This window comes from Candida metapsilosis (genome assembly GCF_017655625.1).
Source record: "Candida metapsilosis strain BP57 chromosome Unknown scaffold9, whole genome shotgun sequence".
Taxonomy (NCBI): Eukaryota; Fungi; Ascomycota; class Pichiomycetes; order Serinales; family Debaryomycetaceae; genus Lodderomyces; species Lodderomyces metapsilosis.
This window is the reverse complement of record NW_027138167.1, coordinates 135,072-162,217: the sequence shown is the minus strand read 5'-3', so window position 1 is coordinate 162,217 and position 27,146 is coordinate 135,072. Positions and strand designations below refer to the sequence as shown.

Sequence of the window (27,146 nt, the reverse complement as noted above, 5' to 3'; positions counted from 1 at the left end):
TACGTTTGTGCATTTTGTGTATACATTCTCGCTTTGGTTGCCTCCTCCCCCTTTTGATGATAATTTAGTTTTACGTAGAGAGACCGGCAGTATGTCCCCTCTTCCATAACTTCCGTAAGTGTCTTAGCCACCAAGGTAAACTGTTTCCTATCTTCTCCACTCAAAGTTAACTGGTACACATACATATATAAATAAGGAGTACAACCCACAATTCAATATAGGTTTGGAATAGTACTAAGTGTCAATACTGCTTTACCTTACTACCCGCTAACCTAAGATTAATACTCAATGGTTTGGCTGGTTGGTTGGTTGTTGTTTTTGGATGTTGGGTAATCCATTGTATATGTATATATACTTTTGCTGTTGTTGTTTGTTGGGTACATCTTTAACCACCACACTCTCTTTATACATACATATATATATATATAGTATACTCTTCTTTGACCCCTCCTCTTCTCAAAGAACGAATAATAATACTAATAATAATACTAATACTAATAATAATAAATATAAACTTTTTGTACACACGTACGGTTTAGTTTACTTATTGGGGGGGATATACTTACTCTTTTATGATCAGAATTATACTCTCTTCTATATATTGCTTAAGCTAAAGAAGAAGATACGTTTATGTGTTTATTCTAATTAGTATGTATGTATGTATATATGTATGTGTTTAGTATATGTACATATTACAGATGTGTCACTCTTCTGTTTCTATTTCTATTAGATACATATAACTTGTATATATATATATATATATATAGTCATACAACTTATGTACGACTTGGATGGGGGGCAGTTATCCTTAACGTTTTATACATCTCAGTTCTTTTGATACAGACTGCTAATGTGGTACTTGTATATGACTTATACTATCTTTGTATTGTGGTGTGTATATATATTATATTTTTGTAACTTAATACACTACCTTTTTTTTACTCAACATTACACAAACACACGTCTTATTATACATATAATACATATAATAAATATAATATACATCATATCATATCATATCATATCATATCATATACATATCATCTATATATATATATATACAAACATATCCCTTGAAAAAACTTTAGTATATAAATATCTTCTAAAGTAGTCAATTATCTAACAATATATACAATCTCAATATATCAAATTATCAATATATTATTAGTTAGTATCAGTTGATAACTACTAATCATCACTAACCATTTTTACTTCGTCACACAAACGAAAAAGCAAAAAGCAAAAGCAAAGAGCACACAATACACACAATACACACACAATCCCATTATCTCCGAAAATTTAGTAATTTATATATATACCCAAGCTTTTTCCCCCTTTTCCCATCCATCTATCTCCAAGAGGATACCTCACCCATAGCATAACAACACTTTGAGGTGGAAGAAGAAGAAGAAGTGAAAAACAACTGTAACTCTTTGTCTGTTGTACCAAAGGAGAGATTCAGAAAAATGGCAACCACCCAATCTGTATATACTAGGAGAGATCACAACAGCAACAACAACAACAACAACAATACTTCAACATCAGCATCAGCATCAGCATCAGCATCACCCAATTCAATGGCCATAGGTGATTCGTTTGCCCTTTCCAATGCTGCACCACCAACTTCTAGCTCCTCAAATGAAGCTACTCCTCGCGATCGGCGTCGATCATTCACTTATGAATCCATATCACCACAGGATGGCAGTACAGAAACTTCACCTTCGTCACCAACACCACTTTCCATGAAATTTATGCATAAACCTTCGAGATCAGAGAGCTTTTATACAAAATCCAATGATAGAACCAGAGAAAATAGCATATTTAATAAAACCTTGTCATTCCCAGAACAGCAACCAAATTACCAACAACAGCAGCAACAGCAACAACAGCAACAACAGCAACAACAACAACAGCAACAACAACAACAACAACAACAACAACAGAAGCAAGATACACCTGATACAGCTACTACTCGCTCATCCCTATCTCCTTCTTCTTCCTCCTCTTCCTCCACTTCTGGTTCAACTACTTCACAATTGGATAAATCACCTTCTTCAAGTCCTTTAATTTCACCCTCATCAACTCAACAGCTTCCAGAACTACCAGATCCAAATTTAGAAGATAAAGACAACAAAGCTACAACCCCAGACTACTTTAATCACAAATCTGCACTCAAAACAGTTAAAAGATCAAAATCATTACCTTCAACACCTACTTTTAAAGTCCATTTTGGTGATTCGGATGTTCGATATTTCAAAAAGAAGGATACCCCAAGAACTATATCTGCTAGTAACTCACCTACACTTGGTGCACATGCCGACTCATCTGATGACTCTGGTGACGACGACGAGGAGGAAGAGGATGACGACACCGATAGCAACTATCAAGGGTACGGCACGTTTGGCAGTAGTTACAATTACGGATACACGTATCGTGATGACGATGACGTTGATGATGATGTGAAAAGGATTAGTTCAAGAGGAGGTGTTCATAGACACGGAAACAAGCCGTATGACCATGACTTTCACGATTTCAGCTTGGGTAATACAAAATATCCCAAGTCGGGTGATAGTACCGCAGCTCCTTCAGAGATTAAGTGGGATTTACAGTTGTTGAATTTTGCACCATTGTCATACTTGAAGAGAATTGAATCAAATACACCAGTTTTCCTTGAGCGACTTTTCATTTCCGCTGATAAAAAGTACCTATTGGGTCATATCGCAGTGAAAAATCTTGCTTTTGAAAAATACTTGACTGTGCGTTATTCAGTTGATAATTGGATGACAATTATTGAAATTCCAACCACATATTCTGATGAAAAAGCTGATGTTTTGGAAAAGAACAATTATGATCGGTTTCACTTCAAGATTCCACTTGAAAGTCTATTCAATACTTTTAAAATGTCAAAAAACTCATCTACTGATTCATTGAGCGACGATAGTAGTAGCAGTGGAAATAACAGTGGAGATGTATTCAGAGGATCATACTACGGCGATTACCAAAAGGAAAGAAGATATCAATTTTGCATTAAATATTGTACCCAGGGACATGAGTATTGGGATAATAACAAATTTCAAAATTACTTGGTCAAATTGGTCAAATCAAGAATCACTCACCATCCAATACAACGCAAGCATCATTTCTACAATTTGGAGAATAAAGATTCAAAATTACAAGATCATACGAGGAAACCACGGTATTCTAACAATTATCTTAAACGAGTTGGGTCTGATTCGGGTATTAATTATAACAGTCCAACTAAAGGGGACTCTAAAGCTAATGATAGTGATTTAGACTTGGGTGATGATAATGATACTGATTGTCTTATTACTATGGATACCAATGGGAACGGTGCCACTATTAAGGAGAATATTGAAGAGTTGTTGAAAAACACTGGAGATGCACAAATCAAGCTGCCAAGCTCCAATAACAATAACACCAGTGGACCTTCTTCAACTGCTCACGATTCAAGAAACGGCACCATCAAGAACAGCACCACCAACGAAAATAAAACTACTACTACTGGTGCTTCTGCTGGTGGCTCTGGTCCAGCTCTTAAAGTTGATCTCGACCTCGACTCACTCGATACCGTAACTACAACCACACCCAAGTACAAGTCTAAATTCATCACCAATCAATTCAATTTAAACTCAAATTCAAATGCTAAAACAAAGGGCAATTTGTCTACTGGTAGATCAAATGCTTTCAATAGTGATTTGAAGAGTAAGTCATATAAGGAGATTCTTGATTCGTATTGTTTCTTCAAGTCGGATTCGCCAAATGGGGGTGTGAATGCTAGTGGTAGTGGCAGTGGCAGTGATAATGGCAATGGTAATGGCAATGGAAGCAGCAGTAGCAGTGGTGGTGGTTTGGCTAGTGATTTAAGTGAAGCTTGATTATTCTGGGTGATATTCACCCACACTCGCTGACTATTTCAATAAGCTTATTTCTCTACATTAACATCATCTAATAAATACTTGCAATTTACACATCTAACTAAAACAAATACAAAACTAAATATTCTCTCTTTCCTCTAATCAAAACAGTACATCTTGACTTCACCATTCTCCAACCCTGACGCGAACTTGGAATCACTCAAAGCAACACAAGACACACTAGCAGCATTACCAAACGTATGCAAACATTTCCCATTCTGTAAATCCCACACTTTAATCATGCGATCGTGCGCACCACTAATGATTCGAAATGTGTCGGCGGCAATTGACCATACGCCTTCAATGTGGCCAAATTGGGTACGGATGCATTTGCCCGTGGCTACGTCCCAGAGTTTGATCGTGTTGTCGAGGGAGGATGTGAGGATGTGGGTGGGGAAGGAGTTGGTTGCGGGCACCAAGTTTCGCGTCGGCAAAGAGGTGCTTGTGTTGGCGGTGTTGGTGGAGTTTGTGGTGGCGGTGTTGGGATGTGAATGTTGGTGTGGGTGCGCTTGGTGATCTTGGTGGTGTTGATGTTGATGTTGATGTTGATGTTGCGGCTGTGACTCCTCCTCTTTCCCACCTTGCTCATGTTCACTCTCACCTTCACTGGCATCCTCAATCAATTCATCCTTATAAGTCAATGGAATCACCGTTTGCACTTGACCGATATGTCCATTATTCTCCATGCCGCCAAAAATCTTGAGACATTGATTGGTAGTCATATCCCACATTCGTATAGTGGTGTCATCACTAGCACTGAAAATTGTACTAGAACCAGGATGAATCTTGACACAGTTGACCCAATCAGTATGGCCACGCAAGGTGTAGCATGTTCTTGTATCAACATGCCATACACGCACCGTAGAATCGGCTGAACCGGAAACTATTGTCTTTTTGAATGAATCAACCGATACTACAGCATCGTCATGACCTCTATAAGTGGCAATACAGTTACCAGTATGATAATTCCATACTTTGATTGTTGAATCTAATCCACCAGTGATTAGTTTCTGATTATCAAATATTAATGATCGAACCCCCTTTGTGTGTCCAGTTAATGTCTTTACACATTCACCAGTATCAATTCTCCAAATTTTAATCGTTGAATCATATGAACCTGTCATTAGATATTTTCGATTAAATTGTAAACATGTAACACCATCTTGATGACCAATAAATGATTTCAACTTGTAGACCCCTTTACGCCAATTCTTTTCCAATTTGAATCTTTCTGAGTAGACAGATTTCCATGGACGTTTTTTAAGTACTGGTGGTGAAGCCGTTGCATGCTTTGGATCAACTTTGAGTTTCTTGCGATCAGGTTCATCGCTGGAACTTTGTGATGGTTGTTGCTGCTGTTGTTGTTGCTCTTGTGTGTCAGCTATGTTAGTGGTGGGTGCCGCTTGTCCTTGTTGAGTAGCTACACCAGCAGCTTCCCTTGCCGCTTCTTCATTCCGCTTAATTGGCTTAATCTCCTCCTCAGTCATATCTCTTGCTCGTTTCATATGCATCAAGGGAAGTCCCCATCCACAGTTGGGACATTTACGGTCAATATGTTGTTCACACATGTGATGCCAAACACGGTCATCATCAGCCAATGTCTTCCATTTACGTGATACTTGTGCAGCATTACAAAGACTATTACAATCCAAGTAGCAAAGAATCTTTAAAGCAATTTCTTGTGGTAATGTGGAAATAAAATCAATCTTGATTAAGGTGGCCAATTCCTGAGATACAAATGATAATTGTGGGAAACAACATTGAGTTAAAATACCTTGTAGAATCAATTTTCGATGATGTTCTGGTGCTGCGCTGAAAATTGACCAAACATGACTAATAGCTTCTTGATCTCTATTGGGTAGGTCTTCTAATTTTTCTTGTAGTTTTTTCATTTTAACTTCATCGGTTCGTTTATTGCATGTTATATCTGGATTATGACGGTAACAATATCTGTGAAAATTGTCTTTCGGTATTAGACTTTGGTCGCTAATATGTTTAACTAAGAATGGTGTTACTACCGACACATCTTGATTGTGTGTGGTGCTACTGCTGTTCCCACTTGGAGAAGGAACTTCTGCTTCAGCTCCTGGTGGTGGGGGTGGTGAAAGTGAAACAAGCGCTTGAGTCCTCAAATCATTTGACGCTGAGTCGGTAACTATAGTTGACTTGATGGATGAATGAAGTAGAGCGGCAGATGGTGATCCTTGTCTTGACAAAGAAGGAGTGGCATGCCTTGAACTAGACCCTGTCTCTCCGTTTGATGATGCAGTTGAGTGGATGATATTATTGAAGCTGCTTGTAGTGGCATGAGGAGAGACCTGTTCGTCAGATGCACAGTTATTTTGCAAATCCATAAGTGATGAGTGGAGGATACGAGGGATGAAGAAGATCTTTCTATGGATTTATGTGTGGTTGTTTGGTTGTAAAAATAAATCAAAAAAAGAAAAAAAAAAAAAATAATTTAAAAAATAGCAGATCAAATGTGAATGAGTTTAATTCGTGATGTATAACTTCTTTGTTAGGTTCGGTGAAACGTGTAGACTTCTTCTCAAAGTATTGAGGTGTTAAGTGGGTATAGAGTGGTAAAGTATATGTGATGAACAGGATCTATAGTGGTTTTCTATTTTTGGTCTCTTCTTTTCTGTTCTTCTTCTTCTGTTTTATAGAAAATGCGTGGAAAACAATACAAAAAAAAAACACACAATAAAGATTTTTTTTTTTTTTTTGAAAGCTGTGGCTTCTTCACCAATTCACACGACTTCTCCTCTCTTTTGGAAAGGCAAAAGAGAGAGATTGTGTCGCATTTTTCTTTTGTTCTTGGACTCATCGGCTCGGGTCAAAAGGGGTCACGTTTCTCAATGCCACATAGTGTGCAATCTACAACTTATAATGGCAACTACTCTGGTACATTCACAGTGACGAGGTTCTAAATGGGATGGTCTTCCCAGGTATTTTGTATGTATTTGGGGTCACGAAATAATGCGATGATGTCATGTACTCACGTGACTTCACTTAAGATCTTCTTTGCGCATCGTAAATGCGGTACCTTTTGTCGATGCGGCACAAAAATGATAAAACTGTGGTATGCCGTAAAGAAAGATGTGGTGGCTCACCAACCCAAGCTTATCTATCTATATTTCCCTGCTTCCCTAACAAAGGATGTAAGAACTCCGAAGACGCGAGATAGGAGATAGTAAGTAAAGATATTGCGAACGCCACATATTTTAGTAAATGGGTTGATAATCACTTGTGGCTCTTGTCTGATTCTGTAATGCTAACTACAAGACCCTACAGATAAACTACTCACAATGCAATCCTGAAAAATTGTTCGATGTCAGCGAAAATTAACACAAGCACTAAAAGCTTTATATGTCACGTGAATGGAGAATGAAGTCCGAAAATTAAATTTTTCACTTCCTTATCTTTTTTGTGTCACTGGAGGGGCATATAAGCCTAAATTTCATCTTCATCCAACCAGTGCACCAAGGATACTAGAAGCAATGACAGTAGTATCCCTTTTCGTCTCCTCGATGATGTTGTCGTAAGGAAATCTTGCGCTGACTTATTGGTCTAGATCATTCTAGAAGCTTCCACTCTGCATCCAGTTTGCAACATCATCTCGTGAAAAAAAAAAAAAGAAAAAAAAAAAAAAAATTACTATTTAGTCAGCTTCATCATGAACAATTTTGACTCCCATATCGATAAGAAACCACGATTACATATGTCAGAAGAAACCAGTAAGCAAACACAGGACGCATTTGCCAACGTCGGAGACCAAGTTCAAAGTGTCGATACCACTGTTAGACAAACCGGGGCGGCCGATGCTGAAGGTCACCCAGTGCAAGAGGTGGAATCTTTATGTATGAACTGTCATAAAAATGGTACCACCAGGATGCTTTTGACAAGAATCCCCTTCTTTAGAGAAATTATTATAATGTCATTTGAATGTCCTCATTGTGGATTCAAAAATAGTGAAATTCAACCAGCAGCTCAAGTTGCTGAAAAGGGAGCAAGATACGTTTTTAAAGTTGAAGATAAGAAGGATTTTAACAGACAAGTTGTCAAATCAGAAACTGCAACCGTCAAATTTCACGAATTGGATATTGAGATTCCACCAAAGAGAGGTCAGTTAATCAATATTGAAGGTATTTTACAAGAAATGATTACTGATTTAGAAGCTGATCAAGAGGAGAGAAAGAAGGTGCAGCCAGAATTGTATGAAAAGATTCAACAAGTGATAGACAAGATCAATCTGTATATCAGTGGTGAGCCAGGTACTTTACCATTAACTGTCAGTATTGATGATCCAGCTGGTAACTCATGGATCGAATACGTACCAGGAGAACCACAACATAAATGGGCCATGTATGAATACAACAGAACTGCTGAGCAAAATGTGTTTTTAGGGCTTATATCTGCAGACGATGTCGCCAGACACAGACAAGAAGAACTAGAGAAAAAGAAACAAGCCACTGATGCCAATGTCTCATCAAACTTGGACAAGAAGGAAGGATCAGAAATTTCAAAAGTGGCAGGGTTATCTGATGCTACTGATATTGAGAATCTCGATAGCGAAGTTCAAACTTTTGATGCAACGTGTTCTGCATGCTACAAGCCTTGTTCAACTCACATGAAATCAGTCAATATCCCCCATTTCAAAGATGTGATAATCATGTCTACAGTCTGTGATCATTGTGGGTACAAATCCAACGAAGTGAAAACCGGAGGTGAAATCCCACCCAAGGGTAAGAAAATCACATTGAAAATCACTGATCCTGAAGATTTAGCTAGAGATATTTTGAAATCGGAAACTTGTGGATTGGAAATTCCTGAGTTAAGTTTGGATTTAACTCCAGGTACTTTGGGTGGTCGATTCACCACCATTGAAGGATTATTGAATCAAGTTTCTACCGAGTTGCATACAAGAGTGTTTACACAAACTTCAGATTCAATGGATGAGGAAACTAAAACTAGATGGATTGCATTTTTTGCTAAGTTGCAAGATGCCATTGATGGGAAAATTGGATTCACTATTGTCATGGTTGATCCATTGGCTTCATCGTATATTCAAAACGTCTATGCTCCAGATAATGATCCAAATATGACGGTTGAAGAGTTTGAAAGGACATTTGATCAAAATGAGAGTTTGGGATTGAATGATATAAAGACTGATTAAGTATGTAAAATGAAAATATATTATCTATAACTTCTAAATAGTCTCTTAAATCACTTTTTCTTATTCTTCTTTGTCAAATCTCCCAATGCATCTCTCCATCTTGACGATTCAATCATTTCATCTAGCGATGGTCTCTGCTCACGATTAGCAGTAGTTGCACTATCAGCAAATGGAGAAAATGTAATATCATCATCAACCAACCTAACCTCTTCAAGGTTATTGCGAGGAATAGTAATTGATAGATTCGGCTTTCTTGATTTAGGTGGAGATGGCGGCTGCACATGATTGGATGTATGCATGATTGGTGAATTTGGGTAGTAAACTCCACTCGATACACCAGGATCTCCATAAATGATGGAACTTCTCTTGAGTGGCTGTTGCGTATCATCGTCATCGTCATCATCTCTATCAGAATCATTTTCGTGGGAGAAAGATCTCCGGGAGTGGTTTACCAGCAAGTCCTCATTTGCCAAGTAACTTGTCCTTCGTAATCTCGTATCAAACGCAATATTGCTATCCCTTACTCCCATTTTCTTGTTCTTAAGGTACTTCCATCTACATGCATAAGCTGCAATCGTTTCATAAACCCTCTTTGTGTGCATCTTTTTAACAACCTTGTTGATCAATAATTGCCGTTCCAAATAATCAATAAGGTTAAAGCATTTCCCAGTATCAAAACTTGTGTAAAGCGGCAACTGCAATATAATACGAGTGAAGGATATTCCTGGATCATCATTGATTTCCATCGTCAACAATGCTTCCTCGACAAACATATCAATGGCTTTTCTTCTCTCCCTAATCTTTGGAATATCCATCTGATTCATTGTTTTATCGATACCATCAAAATCAACCGTAACATCATATGGATCATTTGGATTATTTCTCCTGATCCATTTACGACAAAGCTCCTTTATTTCCAATTCTCCTCTATAGGATCGGAATGAAAGTGCTCCATCTAACGAATGGAGTAGTTTTGGCAATTCAATTGGTTTGATATATCCACTACCTTGTGGATCGAACTTCTGCCAAGCCCGCTTAAACTTCCGAATCTCCTCACGTTGAATCAATTCACTGTAATCAGATTTTTGATTAACGTAATCAAAACTATCCAAAATTAACGAAATGAACATATTAAGGAAAATGTACATCGATATCAAATTCCAAGCAATGAATAGGATATACGCATATTGTTTACTACCACAATCATTTCGATCAGATTTCCCACCAGTTGAGCAAAATGGTGCCGTGACTGTATAGTCATGCATGATATAGTTCCAACCTTCACCAAAACTGCATCTGAATAACAAAATTAACGTTTTCGGCACCGACCTCAAGTTTATATTTCCAGTTCCATTTTGTCCTAAACGTGTTAATCCAAAAATTTGATTCATGGCAATTGCAAACACCAAAAACACAATGATCCAAGTATATGACAATGAAACCAATGATGGTAATGATGCCGATGCAAATCGTAACAACTGACTCAATCGGTTACTTCTAGGAATGATAAATAACAAAATAGTAACAAGAAACAACTTGTTGATATTCATAAATGGGGAATTATCATCCACTGGGAATGCAATGATGGTTGTTATGACGGCTCCAGTTGAAACACACAAGTTAAATATGTTCCATCTGTAATGCAAATATGTTTTAAGCCCTTGTGCGATCGCCAACATGACAGCATTTAAAAAGAACAACACCGAAGCAATAGTGTAAATCACAGTTCTGAAAACATTAAGTCCGTTGGAAGATGGAAAACACTCAAGCAACAAGGCCAACGCATGAAATGCCAAGAAAAAATTCAAAATTCTATGCCAGATAGGATTCCTCTCCACAGTCATTTTATAACAGAATCTTCTAAAGTGTGATAATTGATGGTAATCTTTACGTTTTGATGGGCCAACTTGCACCAAGATTTTCTTGACCTGATACCATGAGATCTGATCGGTGGTCATATATGCTCTTCCGGTAGTTCTTGAATAGTTACTGATAATAACCGAAATGAACAACGTCAAGATGAAAACCGTACTGATAAAATTGAACAAAACAATAAAAAATCCATTGAATGGTGTGGCATTCTTTTCAGGAACCGTTCCAACACCTGTACTCTTCATCACATTTGCTAACAAGTCAGTCCAACCTTCAAATGATACAATCTCATACAACGTAACAAATGCCGATCCAAATCTGTTAAATTCCAATTGTGGGTTGGTGTACACATTCGGACTCACAATATTCCAATTAAACACTTCATTCTGGTACTCATTGATACATTCACCTTCTGGTGATTCTTCATCGATGCAATATCCTAACCGACCATTGAAAATATTCAACCCCCAAATGGAAAATGGAAACAACAAACAAAGAGAAATGATTGCTGCGTTGATGATCTTTCCAAACCCGGCAATCATTGTATTGTGAAAATTGGACTTGGCCGTTTCACTAATGGTCAAAAGTCTCAATGCTCTCAAAGCTTTTAAACCCCTCACAATTCTCGACAAATTACCATCGTTTTTAAGATACGCAATGGATTCTATCCATAACGAAATCAAGACAATTAAATCAATTAAATTCCACGATGAACGACAATAAGCATTTGGCGTCAAGATTAAACCATCGGCCAACACTTTAACCGCAAATTCAACGGTGAATATCAATGCAAACACATATTCTGACCAAAAGATCCAGCCTGCACTATGATTCTCCATTCTGAAAATAGGCGTCATATAACATGCAAGAACCACTAATGCAACTGTTGCAAAAAATGTAAGTACCACAAGACTCTCTGATACAGGTCTATAGGGTGGAACACCATCTATTCTTTCACCATAACTTGATTTCACCATTCTTTGGCATAATCTCCTCAACTTATGTCTCGGACCAATGATGTAAAACACATAATTGTACCGTGGATTAGCTTCCAAGAACTCATTTTGTTTGCTTAATAATGCATTTCTTTCCTTGATGATATTATTTGCAAAAGTTGACGGATTGAAATTTTCAAACTTAAACTTTGGCTTTTTCTTCAACTTGTTGAAATGGAAAGGATTACCAATTGCATTGGCAACTCGTGCTGCGTTGACTTGAATCCATCTTTTCCATTTACTCGAAGACAAGGTTTTCATCTCATCATGTGCTTCATCATCACCTTCTTCTACTATATCTTCATCTGTATTATCCTCGACATCACGATTCAAAAACTCTTGCACTGCTGTTCCACTAAGTAACAAGTTAACCACCGCTTTTTCCATCTCGTCATTGGCACCTTTTCGTTTAAACAATTTTGCCTTTACTTTTTTCAACAACCCAGATTCCTCTTGTACGCTTTGCAATTTATTCGTCATCACTTCAATAAATTGTAAAAGCTGACGTTTACGTTTGCCCTCTTCCGACACTTGCAATGTGTTTGCAATGACGGCAATGAAAATGTTTAATACAACCATATTGGATAAAATAAACCACATGATCAAAAAAATTGCTCCAAATGATCTGGAAGATGTTGTTTTTGCATACTGCTGCAACGAGTACATAATTTCGGTCCAATTCTCAGTTGACGTGATGATGTACAATGCAATGAAAGACGCGGGTAAGGTGTCCATGGGCCAATCAACATCATCTAGTTCATCTTGTGGTATAGTGCCTTCAAAATACCTTGCTAAAATGATACTAACCATGTATAACAAAATAAAGTAAAACAATGCCAAATCAAAAATGATTCGAATGTTTTTCATAATCTTCAACCATAAATTCCTCGTAATTGAAGTGGCCAACACCACCCGGTAGAATCGCATTAACTGAAATACAGTAAGCCAGTAGTATGCATGACCCATTTTATCCTTTACAGGCTCTATGATTATAATAAAAGTGACAACAGCCAAGAAAAGGTCGAAGCAGTTTCTTTTTGAAAGGAAAAACAATCTCCACTGAGGAAAATGAACAACGAACCTGACGATTATTTCTGCCAATAGCACACAAGTGAAACTTACCTCAAACCGGTAAAGTAAGTGACGACGATGGTCTGACATGTTGTGTGATCTAAAACACTGCACAAATATACTTATTGCAATAATAATCACGAACACGAATTCAAATTTGCGATAAAACTTGAGAAATCGATTCTTTTGCTCTGCTTCTTTTACTTGATCTGTGTAGTTCCTTCCATCTTCATTGAATCTTCTAAAAATTCTCCATCCTGCTCCATGTCGATTTTGTTGCTTTTCTGCTTCTACTCGAGAGGCATTGAAGGAAGCAACAATCACCGCAATGAAAACATTAAGTAACCAAACAGTCATGACAAAGATACATGCAATAAAGAAAATACACGCAGCCATGTTATCTGTGTCCATTGTGTTGTACATAATATCGGTAAACGTATTTGCACTCATAATAACAAAGACCATTTCCAACGATTGCAATATGTTATCAAAACTAATTGTACCATTGTATGGATTATCACCCGATATACATTGAGAATATTTTGGGCATCGATAACCCTTTATCACACCCGAGGGAAGCCCTTCACGGGTCAAATAGGATCGCTTCAGGTCATCTAATCCAATGAATGAGCCACAGTACAGATCTGAATTGACAAAAGTATCGGAAGGGTCGTCCGGATTTGTCCAAACACAGTGCCTAGTGAGTGACGACTTGAAGGATTGAACTCCAATGATACCGAAAAATAACCAAAAGAAGGAAATAAAGATTGACACGTCGATAAGTTGTGGTAATGCAATCTTACAAGCTGTAAGAATCGTATTTGTACCAGTTGTCAAATTGCACAATCTCAATATTCTCAAACAGCTCAAAGCTCTGAAAAGCATTATATGGTGTTTGGCATCATAGTGGTTGATGGACAATAAAAGCGATATCCAGAAGCAAAACAGTGAAATAAAATCAAGTCTCTGCCAACTTTTTCGAAGGAAAGCTCTCTTATATTGCGGGTCTAGTTTCTTTTCGCCCATACCTTTGAAAAAAGTATTTGATGTTTTTAACTTGTAACCTTCTGGTGCTGCCGGTTGTTGTGGAAATGGCTTATCATCATCTTCATGAAACAGGTTGAACTCATACTTATTTTGTAAGTTGTAGTCGACTGAGTTTCTCGAGTCCAAAAGCCTTTCAAACGAGTGGTCTCGGTCTTCATTCACCCCATTAGGTTGGTCGTCACCACTTGAATCATCATGCTGTTCGTGCATTTCACGTTTCATGGTTTCTTCTCTTTTGCTCCTCTTTTTCTTCTTAAAGGGGTCGAAAAAGGTTTTTGAAAAGAATATGAGACGACGTATTTGCAAACCTGTGTAATCAAAAAGATCAGGTGGATGATCAATTCCCAACTCTTTAAACATAGCGTTGTCGTTAACAAGACCATAGGCAATTACTTGCGCCGCGATTTCAACAGTGTAAATAACATTAATCACTATGAGCAAATAATCTGCCCAATTGTAACCGTCAAAATAGTACCCACCCAACCCATGTGGATTCCACTGACGGTAACTTAAGAGCACCACTTGAAAGACCAAAACAAGAAACATGAACAGGGTTGTTAATTGATTTCGTAGTATGACATGGCACGTTTGTCTTAATCTTGATGCGGGCAGAAATATTCCTAGTGATTTTCCGTACAATACTTGCTTACGAGATTGACTGGTTCCATCTGTTTGATGTGTTTGAATTGAAGGAGTCCTATAATGTAGAAGAGAGCCTTCAGAAGTGATATCTTGCACCAGAGCACTCTCTGCTAAGTTCAAATCACTTGAACTGTGTAAGTAGACACCTAACCCTTGTGAAAATGTTGTCTCGTTGAGTTCCGGCTCTCCATTTTCAGAAGTAACAGTAAAGCCCGGTAAATTTTTCGTGTCTTTGTTAGGACTTGGACTTGACTTGTAGAAATCTTCCCCTGCACCAAAGAATGATGGATACTCCTTGACTGGAGTTTTAACATAAGAGCTGGTATGCGACTTTACCGGTGTCAATCCAAGTTGGTCCTTGTCAGACTGGTCGTCTCGTTTATCTCCCGAACCAATAACACGATTCGATATTCTTGCAATGGCATCGGTAAATTTTGATGATGTATTGGCCGGCAGTTCCTTTGTCGCGTTCGGATTTAGAAGACCGGCTTCAAGATAGTCCATATTGGGCTCCGGACCTCTCATTGGAGAGCGGGGCTTCCGTGGAGATGTATTGCCATCATAATTAGCAAATGGGGATAAAGATTGAGCTGGTGATATACTTTGATCTGGAGAACGAGATTTCTGTAGTAGACTAAAATCTTGAAGGGGTATATTTGTCGTGTAGTTGGCATTTTCATTCGCATCATTGCCAGATTTGGGAATCGGAAACTTTGGTGGCTCCTCTTTGGCCGGTGTTGTTACCGGAAACCACTTTGCGTTCTCTTTAGTTGTACCTAATGCTGATTTTAACCCATCCCTAAGATCCTTAAGATCGTTGTCATCAAGTGACCCTCGAATGATTGGAGATTGTTGGAAAGATTCGCCAAGAATTTGCCCAGGCTCATCTTGAGGTGTAGTAAATTGGTCAGTACGAAATGGGTTAGTACTTGAGAAGGTAGATGTGTGCAGCTTGCGACGAGGTAGGAGTGAACTCGTTTGGAAAGGGTTCTCATTAAATGTAGGTGTGTCTTGCGGTTGATCTACCCTAAAGGAAGGAGTTCGGGAGTATGATTTATTAGGATCGTACTCTTCGTCATACGATACAGACTCTTGAGTACTCTGTGACACAACACGAGGGCTGCGTTCTTGTGCAGACCCTTCCGTGTCTTCGACTTGCAGTATTACAAAGTTTGGTGTATTTGTAAATCGCCTATCCATCTAAAACTTCTCCTTAGAAATTAGCGGTAATGATGTAGGGTATATATATCCCTTTGATATGTGGATTATTGTGTTAGCAAAGATAATGTGACGAAAATTGGGTGCTCTTTATTCTATACGTGTGTGTGTTGGTTATGTATTTTACTGAAATCTGCGAAATGAGATTTTTCCAAATCTAATGTGTGTGTGTGTGCAATTTTTCTGTCCTTTTTCTTTTCTTAACTCAAGGGAGTTTTGATTTTTATTTTTAGAAAAACCAAACAATTGGGAAAAGACCTCTTTACTTCCAATGAGATTGGCGTCGGGTGTATACACCTTCTGAGTTAGTGTAAAAGGATGGACGGGACTATTTCTACCTTTTCTATTTCATGATGTGATGTATTCCATGCATGATGCCAGAAAAGAGAGGCGAAGCCATTTTTGTACTCTCAACAGCTTTGCAGCCGTATACTCTGATGGCACATTTAATGCCGATTTCATTCCTAACGCCTGGTTTTCATCTTAAAGAAGTGAATACAATGCTTATATTCAATAAGGCTCCATTCATGCCAACTGACGCTCAATAGGTCCCTGGGTGGAATCACGTGCATCAGTAGGAATATGTCGCAAGAGTCATTATTTCAATGCTTTGGTATAAATAATCTATTTATACGATTGCTCATGTCTCCGTTGCTCAACCTCGATTGCCTCGCTTAAAGTTTCATTTACCTGCCAAGTACTCTGGATATTTCGTAATATTACGTCATGTCAGAGATGTCTTAAAATTCAACGACACTCGGGAGTAAAGTTTTGTTCCGCAGACCGGATCGCGCTTTTACCCCTTAGACAAGGGGAATACCAATGTAGTTGCAATTATGAGCATGTTCCTACTGGTTTTGTTTGGAATTAAGGTACCAGCGACCCCCTTAAGCCATGTTTTACGTCTCACGCTTTCATTGTCTGAAACTTGATATTACAGACCAACGCAGTGCCATCCTTTTCTACTGACAAGGAGTTGTCAGGGCCAAACTTCTCTACGCTGATTGACTCTCAGACTCAAAGTGTAAGAACTCAACACTGTGATTATCCCAACCATGATTCTAGAGTGTTGAAGATTGGAAGTTTCAGATTTTGTGTGGCTCTCTCTCCCCAAAGAAAAAACCCGCTTATTACTAACGTTTGCTTTTTTCTGACACCACACTTGCAAAAAACTATAAAAGGAGTCACAATTGCCTCAATTGCCACCAACTTTATCTTCTTTTCCGCATTGCAAATTAACTAAACTATACAGAAGTATGTACGCTCCATTGACCCTAACAATGTCTCAAATTGCTAACAATTACAACCCTTTAGTAAACAATCATGTCACTTACCGGAAAGGAATTCAAATTGTCAAATGGAAACAAAATCCCAGCTCTTGCATTCGGAACGGGAACAAAGTACTTTAAACGTGGTAGTCACGACGAATTAGACAAGCAATTGATTGGAACTTTGGAACTTGCTTTGAAAAGTGGATTCAGACACATTGATGGTGCTGAAATTTACGGAACCAATAAAGAAATTGGCGTTGCTTTAAAGAATGTTGGCTTGGATAGAAAAGATGTCTTCATCACCGACAAGTATAATTCTGGCAATCATACTTATGATGGTAAACACTCCAAACATGAAAATCCATACAAGGCCTTGAAGGCTGACTTGGAGGATTTAGGATTGGAGTATGTTGATTTGTACTTGATCCATTTCCCATATATTTCGGAAAAGTCTCATGGATTTGACTTGGTTGAAGCTTGGAGGTATTTGGAAAAAGCTAAGAACGAAGGATTGGCTCGTAACATTGGTGTCTCCAATTTCACCATTGAAAACTTGAAATCCATATTGGATGCAAATACTGATTCTATCCCTGTTGTCAATCAAATTGAATTCAGTGCTTATTTGCAAGATCAAACCCCAGGAATCGTTGAGTACTCTCAACTGCAAGGAATCTTGGTGGAAGCTTATGGTCCATTGGGACCAATTACTCAAGGTAAGCCAGGTCCTTTGGATAAGGTTTTGTCTAAATTGTCTGAAAAGTACAAAAAGAATGAAGGTCAAATTTTGTTAAGATGGGTGTTGCAAAGAGGTGTTTTACCAATCACCACTACTTCTAAAGAGGAGAGAATCAATGATGTTTTAGAGATATTTGACTTTGAATTGGACAAGGAAGATGAAGATGAGATTACCAAAGTTGGTAAGGAGAAGACTGTTAGACAGTTTTCAAAGGAGTACTCTAAATATGATTAGCTATCTTTTGCAATATAGTCCGAAAATCTTAATCTTTGTTTGCTAAACCATTTCTGGGTCTTGTAGAGTATGCAAATATCGGCATCTCGGCTGTCTTCTAGAAATATCTCTGAGTGTAAGAGGGGGCAATCATGGATATCCTCAAAGGGTGCTGACACTAAGCAAAGCAGCGATTATACTCTCGATTAAATCCTTTTATTCCTTAAGTCAATCGTTCTCAACCCAACTCCTCTGCAAGTATAGTCTCCAAAATGCTTCCATCACTTTCAGGAAACTCATTAAACTGTTGCTTTTGCGCAGTTGCCAAAACTGACCCAAAATCATCATCACAAGTACACTTTGCACAATAATTCATTTTAACAAACTCATTAGCAATTTCTTCTTGATGGTTATCCATTAACTGATTGTTGACCACGACAATTAGCTTTTTCCGGTTTCGTAGAGTATCGATTATGGACCCAGTACCTGCATGGGATATAACAATATCTGCTTGTTTGATGTAGCCTTGGATACGAGGTGAGAAGGGGAATGTAACGATTTCAATTTCGTTGTTAGCTAGTGTGATTGTGTCGTTTGTGGCGTCGTTTTCTAAAGTGAATTTAAACTCCTTTTCGATGTTGCTCTTTTCCAATTGGTTTTGGAAGAACTGGCGACTTATGTGCTGTGAACCCTTGATTTCGTTTCCATACTGTATAAAAAGTCTTGATACGCCTAACTCGATTAAGGAGTTGATAAACCTAGTGCTGACTACTGCCTCGATTAGCTGTTTAAATGTGATTGTGGCGCCAGTAGTTACCAATATAGTTGACATTATAGTTCGTTCCTGAATCTCGTTCCCTCGTATAAAGATTTCATATTTTCAATTTTTTTCAATGTTCCGAATTTTTTTTTTCTTCACACCACACACCCCCCATCTTCTTTTCACCCTATACAAAGATATGAAGGTTCTTTTCTATGGGTTGATTCCTATTGCCCTTTATACCATATTCAACTACTTGTTCCATACTTGGTTGCCCACAAACTACAGATTTGACAAAATGGTGTTGCAAAATATAGTACAAGATGTTTTAAAAGACCATCCCGATGGGAACGCCACGGCGATAATGATTGACTTGACTCCTAAAATCAAGCAAGAGTATCCTGATCTCATCAATGACTTGAACTTTGACGATTGGGTTTACAATAATGCCGGTGGGGCCATGGGTCAAATGATTATCTTGCATGCATCGATATCGGAATACTTGATCTTTTTCGGTACGGCAGTTGGAACTGAAGGGCATACTGGTGTTCATTTCGCTGATGATTATTTTACTATCTTAACAGGTGAGCAAAGAGCAGCTTACCCCGGTCATTTAGAACCAGAAATCTACAAAGCTGGTGATCAACATCATTTACCTAAAGGTCATGTTAAGCAGTATGCTATGCCTGGTGGATCTTATGCGTTGGAGTTGGCACAAGGTTGGATCCCCGCAATGTTGCCTTTTGGATTCTTGGACACATTGAGTTCGACTTTGGATTTCCATACTTTCTATTTGACCACTTACTTTACTGCTAAAGATATGATTAAGAATTTATTGAATGGAAAATTCTGAAGCGGTATGCGCTACCCGAAAATTTGGTGCTTTGTTCTTTTCTTTGTTTACATTTTTCCTGTTTTGCGCCATTTGTTGCAAAAAAGGTAAATAGAGAGAGGAAGACGCGATTCATACTCTGCTAAAACTTTTTGAAAAGGTGTATTAAAAAAAATTGTATATTTTTATGATAGAAAATTGTTTCAACGACAATGTAGATGTTACAACGTTAAGAATTAAAAAAGTTTGGAACGAAATGGACTGTGTAAATGTTTGTCTGTAGGAGCTGTGTGTTGCTTTTTACATTCTGTGGCCGCCCAATTGTAATAATGATTTGGCCACACTGAAACTATTTGGTGTACCCAAGTTGTTATGGAAAGGCGACGAGGTAAAAACTGTCTTTTTTTCATCGTCGTCATCATCATCATCATCATCATCATCATCATCGTCTTCTTGGATTTTCGTTTCGTCTATATCCTTGGAAATAATCGTTGTATTTGACTCTTGTTGGTCGATTGTAGAATTGTGAAGGGTGGTATTTTGCAACACCGTCATATCGTTATCTTCGTCAATAGTGTCGTCGACTGTAGTAGGCATTCTAGAAGCGACAACGGCTGGTGCTGCATTGTTGAATGATTGTTGGAATCTCAATGATCTTGAGAGATTAGCGCGTTTGATTGGTGTTTTCAAAATTTTGTTTATTGGTGGCAATTGAGTTTCTGATTTGTGATTTAGTGTAATTGCTGGAAGGGCTGTGCTGGTGTTGTTATTGTTTATATTAGATGGTGGTGCATTGAATGACGAGTTCATTGAACCGTATATGCTTAGATTGGGACAAAATATATTGAAACTTGGCATGGCCTTGGTGTTAATATCTTGTTTTTCACGAATTAAAGGCAACTTCTTTTGAGTACCTGAATAATGAATGCTACTTTTCTTGATTTGAAATAATTTCAACTTTTGATCTCTTTTCTTAGTTTTGCTTTGAGCAACTGTTGATAATGACGTGGTGGTTGACGAAGGTGGCTTGGATATTGATTGCAAGTTGACATTAATGGATTTGGTGTAGTAAGTTTTGGGTTCGGGTGGTGTAAGCAAGGATGACATAGCCTTGGCTTGGGTTTCGTAGTTGGGAGATGCAGTGGGAGTTCCCTTTTTCGATTCGGAAGGACTCAAGATTGGATTTAATAAGTTTAAGTTGGCGTTATTTTTGCGCACAGTGGTGGTTTTGCCTGTGGCTGTGGAGGCTGTGGTTGTAGTGGTGGTTTTGTCTTGTTGCACTTTGTAAAGAGCTAGTTGTAATCTCAATTTCATCTTTGTAGCAGCCAATCCTGCCTTGTCATTCTTGAAAGCTGACGATGATGTTTTTAAATGCATAGTAGGTGAAGTGTCCGAAGTGTTGTACTCGGCAAAACTGGTTGATTTAAATACTGGTGATCTAGTATTGTAGCTCCTGTTGCTGTAGTACGTGCCTGACTTTTCAATTGAGAATGACTTGGTCACTAAATCAGGAAACCTTCTTTTATGATGTTGTTTACTTGGTGTGAGGCTAAGCATTGACTTGAATTCGTCGGTGTTTTGACGGAGTTTGGATCTTTGCTTGTTGGCTAATGGTGTTGAACAGTTTAAGGACTGGTTTGAGTTCAATTGACCATCACCAATTGTTGACAATGCCATTCTGTTGGTTATGACTGGCATGGTTTTTGTATGTTTTTAATTTTGAGCGTGTCTCTCTTTTTTTACCCCTCTAAAAAAAAAGCGTGTCTTGTTTTCTGACTCAAAGCCTTGAATATGAGTTGGTGCCTGTTCTGATGAAGTGTAAAGCTCTTTGAGCAGCGAAAGATTGCAACGAGTGAACGAGCGGTTGTTGATAGGAAAAGGAAAAGGAAAAGGAAAAGGAAAAGGAACAAGATTGTATGAACTTTTTTTTGCAAGTTTTTACCCTTTCTTTACAATAGAGGGTAAAAGAGTTGAAAAATATATACAGAGAGACAAAGTTTTACAGAAAGGGAAAGACAACAAACTGAGTTATGTGTAATTGTGCTAAGTATTACTTTCCTTTAGTGATACATATGCTAAGACTAAAAGTCTATTGGTGGTGTTTTTATTTTTTGTAGGGTTTAAGTTCGTTGTGTTTTGGTGTTGTTTGGGTTTTTTTTTGGTGTTTTGTGTATTTGTTTGGTTTACTCAATTTGGACTCTATCAAAACAAATAAATCAAACACAACAGCTAACATAAACAACAACAGCAGAATAAGAACAAGAGAGGAAGAGAGGAAGAGAGAGAGGAACAAACGCATTACACACCCTCTCTTTTTAGTGTTCCTGCTTTAAAGTTGGCGCCTATCACTATGTTTCTCTTTCCTTTTTAAGAGAGTGTGCACTCAATGCGGTCAATTGAGAAACAAACAAACACAGCAAAACATATATCAGCAGGTAGATCAAGTCTAGATGCGTCCTTCTTCGGAGAGGGTAAAGTGGCTGGACTTAAAGTAGTAACGCGGAGCTAGGAAACGTTCCCAATTGTTGTTGTTGTTTACCAAAGTGCTCTATTTTGTATTCGTTTTAATTCTGTCTTGTGACCCTCACGATCTTGATCTCTGTGTCTCGCTTACTCGCACACTCACATCTACTCGTATAAAGCCCAAAGTATAAACAATCGAGATGAACTTGGGGACATTTTGCGTTACACAATTTAAAGAGACACTGTTACGCAATTACGCATTTTGAACTTAAGAAAAAAGAAACGCGTTGGGCTGTTTGTGTGACAAAAATCACATTTCGCGACAAACAAACAGGAAAAAGGTTAAAAGAGGGTTTTTGACGAAGAGTGCAAATAGTAGACGAATAAAAACCATATCATTCTAGAGCTCAAAACTTGAACGTTGAATAGAAACTGATTAAAGAGATATCCCCTTTCTCTCACCTCGTAGAAGTGCTACATAGTGTGAGATTGACTTGATTGTATTTTGTTTATGTTTCGCAATACTGTGTGTTTTGCGTAATATTAGCTTTTAACAGTGTCATTTCTTTTGTTTACATTTTCAAAAAAATAGAAATTGCGACATCGGGCTGAAGAAGACGTAGACAAAGGAGGACAATATAAAGAGAATGAGAATGTCTTGGAAAGATCTCATTGAAATCAAACTTACGTGGCATGAGTGGCATCACATTTTATGCAAGACTTCTTAATGGCACAGCTCACAGAGTGCTTTCAATAAACAATGTGTGTAGCCAAATAACTCCTGAGGAAGAGACTCAAAGATTGTGTCTTACCTACTCTATGAGCTTACTGTAAAGTCTTCCTTGTTGAATTAATTGAACTGATGTAGATAATAAGGGCTGGTGCTGGAGCGGAAGAAATCAATTGTAATATTTCTCCTAAATATCATGCAAAAATTAACAACGACGAAATAGTTTTACTCTTGTCTCATTTCAGAGTCTTGACCCAAAAGCAGGTAAGTATTAGCATTCAATTTTGGTCAAAGTTGTCGCATATTGTGTCTACTCCGTATCATAGCCAGTGTCAGTGCCACATTTTCTTTCGTAATATTACACAAACCTCCACTTTACAGATAAGAAGAAGTTCCGACAGAAAAAAAAAACAATTACGGAGCAACTCTCCTTCTTCTCCCCTGACAACCATCCACAATGCTCAGATCAAAGCTATCATCACTTCGAGAATACCTCACTCCAATCAACCACAATTCGAATTTCCTCACAACGGGAGAAATCAGTCCCGAAGAGTTTGTAAAAGCGGGCGATTACCTTGTTTACAAGTTCCCCACATGGCAATGGGGCACATGTCCTGAAAGTCTACAAAAACTGTTTTTGCCTCCTGATAAGCAGGTTTTGGTTACAAAGCATGTTCCCAGTCACGTAAGAGCATCCAACTTTGAAGGCGAGCTTGAGGATGACGATGAAGAGGTTATTTTAGGTGTCGACGATAATGAAGGGGGTGATGGTAACAAACAAGAGGAGGACGAAGAGTATGGCTTAATCAAACCGAATAAAACTACAGGAAAGCTCAAACAAAATACCCAGCAGTCCAGCACCAATGAAGAAATTGGCGATATTGATGATTTGATAGATAATGATGCTGAAGAAGCCGATGAGTTGGATCACGATTTCGATGATTTGGATATAGTATACGACTCAAACAATATGCTCAGAAAGTATGACTTATACATCACGTATTCGACATCCTATCGGGTTCCAAAAATGTACCTTGTTGGGTTTGATTCTAATGGTATACCATTACTACCTAAACAGATGTATGAGGATATAAATTCTGATTACAAAGACAAGACTGTTACTATTGAAAATCTACCAGTTGCTTCCAACACTACTTCTATATCGATACATCCTTGTAAACATTCTTCAGTAATGAAAGTGTTAATGAGTCATCAGCTGAGAAAGAAGAAAGAGAATCCAGTGGAAGAGGATTTACTGAGTTTATCAATCGAGAATATAGAACCAGAAGCTGAAGGGATTAGAGTTGATCAGTACTTGGTAGTGTTCCTCAAGTTCATTGCTAGTGTAACTCCTGGTATTGAATATGACTACACAATGGATGCTTTGTAGCAAGATAATCTTATATAAGAATTGAAATTTCTAAGCAAGCTAAAGGCTTTTATTCTCTACTTTAATTCATCATCAGCATACTCTATATGCTCTCTTTCGTTAACAATATTTTTGATACCACTGTCTCCTAACTTCTCCATCATTTCACCAGCATCAAAAGTTTTTGGAATTGTATGCTTAAACTTCCTAGCAGGTACCCCTTGTTCAAACAATTTATCCAATTCAGCAAAAGTTCTATTTTTGGTTTCTGGTAATTCAAACCAAGTCCAAATTACAGCAAATATGGCAAACCCAGCCCAAAAGAATCCAGTCTTGGCTTTCCAATTCCATTCAGTTGGGTTCAACATATAACTTGAAAGAATACCAGTGATAATACCAGCAACATTGTAAAGGAATCTTGACAACATAACTGTCTTTTGTCTCAATTTAGCTGATGGCATTTCAGGAACAATACAATAGCACATTGGCCCCACTGTCAAGTCGTAGACAAATGTATAAACCAACAACATTGAACCTATACCCCAACTTGCACCTTTGGATGAAGAGGTACCCAAACCACCAGTCACCAAAAGAAGAACAGCTTGAGTGCATAATCCTCCAAAAAATATAGGAAATCTGCCCAATTTCTGCGATAAGAACCACGATCCAAATGTACCAATGATACCTAAGCAATATTGTACGATGGAAAACGTGAATGCATTTGAAAGATCTAAACCAGCTTGCTCATAAAAATAAGTCGAGTAACCCATTAAAGCCGAACCCGTGATGTTTTGGAACAACCATGTCATTGCTGAAATTCTTGTTCTTCTGAAATTCTTGCCAGTGAAGCATTCCTTGAAGCTTGCACCTGCATTTGTAGCATCTTCTTCTCTAACAATTAATTGAATTTTAGAAACCATACTCTCAACAACCAATCCCTTTTCTGGTAGATAAGAGTTTGTTGTCAACAATCTCATTAATGAATGTTTAGCTTCTTGAAGTCGTCCTTTCTTGACGAGAAAGTATGGTGATTCCGGGGCCAAGTACACACCAACCAAGATAGGAATGGGCCAAACCCATTGGATAGCATAAGCAATACGGTAAGCGTGAGGATCACTCATGTTTGAAATACCCTTGATAACACCAGCAGAAATCAATTGTCCGAAAACCCAACATACATTGACATATGTTGTTAAATACACTCGCAAACTGGCAGGAGCAATTTCCGACGCATATGTCACTGTGATTGTTTGATATGACCCCCAATTTATACCCAACAAAATATAAGATAAAAGTAAAACATCACGATTGGGAGCAAAAAACTGAATAAAGATTAAACCAACGGAGATGGCCAATGCCGGCATCAATGTTTTTCTATACCCAATCTTGTCAGCGAAAACACCAGCCCACCACAACCCAATCAACTGACCACATTGATACCCCATGGACAACCCCGTTTGCCATCTTGCTGGAATTTGATAATCATTAATATCAGAATAGAAATCACCAAATTTTTTCCTAAACCCTGGGTAAGCATAGAAACTAGTCAACAAGTTTGTATCATAACCTTCCATAATCAAAGCAGTAGATAAGATCAATGACCATGCAATAGCCTTGGGAAAAGTCTTGATACCTTCTTTCAATGTCATTTGTTTCTCTCGTTGATCATCAGCACGAGCATCTTCTGACATCTCCAAAAATTTGGAAATGTAATCGTCGACATTAGCATTAGTTGAAGTGGTGACAGCAGTGGATTTCTCTTCGAGGTCACTTGAAACCAGCGCAGCACGGATCACCTTGTCGTCACCTTTAATTTCGTATACAGCATCGTCAGAATTATTCATTTTGGAGTTTGATTGTGAGGTGTCTGCTGAAAAGTTTGTAATGACATTCATGGATTATGCCTGTGTATTTATATTCCAATTTTGAAACCTTAATTTTGCAACTAAATTGAATAGAATGTTATACATAATCTAAAAATATGTCTGAAAGCAACATTTCATGATCAACCACAGTACCAACAAAACTTCAAAGCATTCCCGTAAGCGGGGAATAGAGCCGTGCACAGGCTCTGTTTTTTTTTCTTTTTTTTTTTTTTACATTTTGAGTTTTGTTGCACACTTCCATCAGGAAATGCACTGGAGGGTAAAACAAAAAAAAAAGCTTAATTTCATTGGCGTGTGAGGCCTATCAGTCGCAAGGCTTCTTTTGCTCCTGTAAGAAGTGTTAAACACACTCTTTTAAGCTTTTTTTTTTGTATTCACCCTCAATTTATCTTGTTGACTTCTCCAAAAACTTGACTTAGAGAGTTCTGTACACTATGGGCCAGCGGGGAGCATGGGTTATCCTAAACTTAAATTCTACCATTCACAAAAGGCGGAGATTCTTTCAAGGACCAGAAACAAGGTTTTCAAAAGCTGAAAAGCTCGGAAGAATTTAAAAGTCACCTCTAAACGTTTGTATTGATATTGCTTGAACGCACAAAAGGTTAATCTCGTAATTGAAATTGAAACTAAAGGGACAAACCATTGTGTTTACCCCACAATTTAAAAATCTTGACAACCGATGGAGAGAGGAACCTGAATGTATTGTTTTATTTGTGGAACGATAAGGCGTGGTTTTACAAGGATCCGTAAGTAGTCTTTCATTCACACGAACGAATGTTCTACTCTCAGTGAATAGTCTTGACATTCCCTAAAAACAGTGTCGCTGTTCTTGTTGACGGATTATTCTTTGAAATTTTCATCAAATGACAAGCGGGGAGGACATGATTGATGGTTTTGTGGCACTATTCCAGTCCACTTGAATTATACGGT

General features: G+C 38.0%; 10 protein-coding genes across 10 annotated transcripts; 5 read left to right on the top strand and 5 right to left on the bottom strand. All coding sequences in view use genetic code 12, as the record gives it.

Annotated features, from left to right (window-relative positions):
* Positions 1–1,466: 1,466 nt before the first annotated feature.
* Positions 1,467–3,896, top strand: I9W82_005712 (uncharacterized protein; the record flags this gene model as incomplete). Its single annotated transcript, XM_067694919.1, has 1 exon — positions 1,467–3,896. One exon carries the CDS (start codon positions 1,467–1,469, stop codon positions 3,894–3,896), a length of 2,430 nt encoding a protein of 809 aa, XP_067545864.1.
* A 137-nt stretch (positions 3,897–4,033) lies between these two features.
* Positions 4,034–6,289, bottom strand: I9W82_005711 (ubiquitin-binding SDF ubiquitin ligase complex subunit; the record flags this gene model as incomplete). Its single annotated transcript, XM_067694918.1, has 1 exon — positions 4,034–6,289. The coding sequence occupies one exon, from the start codon at positions 6,287–6,289 to the stop codon at positions 4,034–4,036; it is 2,256 nt and encodes a 751-aa protein (XP_067545863.1).
* Positions 6,290–7,611: 1,322 nt separating this feature from the next.
* On the top strand, positions 7,612–9,111 carry ZPR1 (zinc finger-containing protein; the record flags this gene model as incomplete). Its single annotated transcript, XM_067694917.1, has 1 exon — positions 7,612–9,111. The coding sequence occupies one exon, from the start codon at positions 7,612–7,614 to the stop codon at positions 9,109–9,111; it is 1,500 nt and encodes a 499-aa protein (XP_067545862.1).
* Positions 9,112–9,161: 50 nt separating this feature from the next.
* CCH1 (Cch1p) lies at positions 9,162–15,938 on the bottom strand (the record flags this gene model as incomplete). Its single annotated transcript, XM_067694915.1, has 1 exon — positions 9,162–15,938. The coding sequence occupies one exon, from the start codon at positions 15,936–15,938 to the stop codon at positions 9,162–9,164; it is 6,777 nt and encodes a 2,258-aa protein (XP_067545861.1).
* Positions 15,939–17,279: 1,341 nt separating this feature from the next.
* Positions 17,280–18,197, top strand: I9W82_005708 (aldo/keto reductase; the record flags this gene model as incomplete). The annotated part of the gene is made up of 1 exon (XM_067694914.1): positions 17,280–18,197. The coding sequence occupies one exon, from the start codon at positions 17,280–17,282 to the stop codon at positions 18,195–18,197; it is 918 nt and encodes a 305-aa protein (XP_067545860.1).
* A 217-nt stretch (positions 18,198–18,414) lies between these two features.
* On the bottom strand, positions 18,415–19,008 carry I9W82_005707 (N-acetylglucosaminyldiphosphodolichol N-acetylglucosaminyltransferase catalytic subunit; the record flags this gene model as incomplete). The annotated part of the gene is made up of 1 exon (XM_067694913.1): positions 18,415–19,008. One exon carries the CDS (start codon positions 19,006–19,008, stop codon positions 18,415–18,417), a length of 594 nt encoding a protein of 197 aa, XP_067545859.1.
* A 127-nt stretch (positions 19,009–19,135) lies between these two features.
* Positions 19,136–19,789, top strand: ERG2 (C-8 sterol isomerase; the record flags this gene model as incomplete). Its single annotated transcript, XM_067694912.1, has 1 exon — positions 19,136–19,789. The coding sequence occupies one exon, from the start codon at positions 19,136–19,138 to the stop codon at positions 19,787–19,789; it is 654 nt and encodes a 217-aa protein (XP_067545858.1).
* A 279-nt stretch (positions 19,790–20,068) lies between these two features.
* NRM1 (Nrm1p) lies at positions 20,069–21,466 on the bottom strand (the record flags this gene model as incomplete). Its single annotated transcript, XM_067694911.1, has 1 exon — positions 20,069–21,466. The coding sequence occupies one exon, from the start codon at positions 21,464–21,466 to the stop codon at positions 20,069–20,071; it is 1,398 nt and encodes a 465-aa protein (XP_067545857.1).
* A 1,952-nt stretch (positions 21,467–23,418) lies between these two features.
* On the top strand, positions 23,419–24,351 carry I9W82_005704 (uncharacterized protein; the record flags this gene model as incomplete). The annotated part of the gene is made up of 1 exon (XM_067694910.1): positions 23,419–24,351. One exon carries the CDS (start codon positions 23,419–23,421, stop codon positions 24,349–24,351), a length of 933 nt encoding a protein of 310 aa, XP_067545856.1.
* A 56-nt stretch (positions 24,352–24,407) lies between these two features.
* On the bottom strand, positions 24,408–26,225 carry I9W82_005703 (MAL1; the record flags this gene model as incomplete). Its single annotated transcript, XM_067694909.1, has 1 exon — positions 24,408–26,225. The coding sequence occupies one exon, from the start codon at positions 26,223–26,225 to the stop codon at positions 24,408–24,410; it is 1,818 nt and encodes a 605-aa protein (XP_067545855.1).
* Between the last annotated feature and the right edge of the window lie 921 nt (positions 26,226–27,146).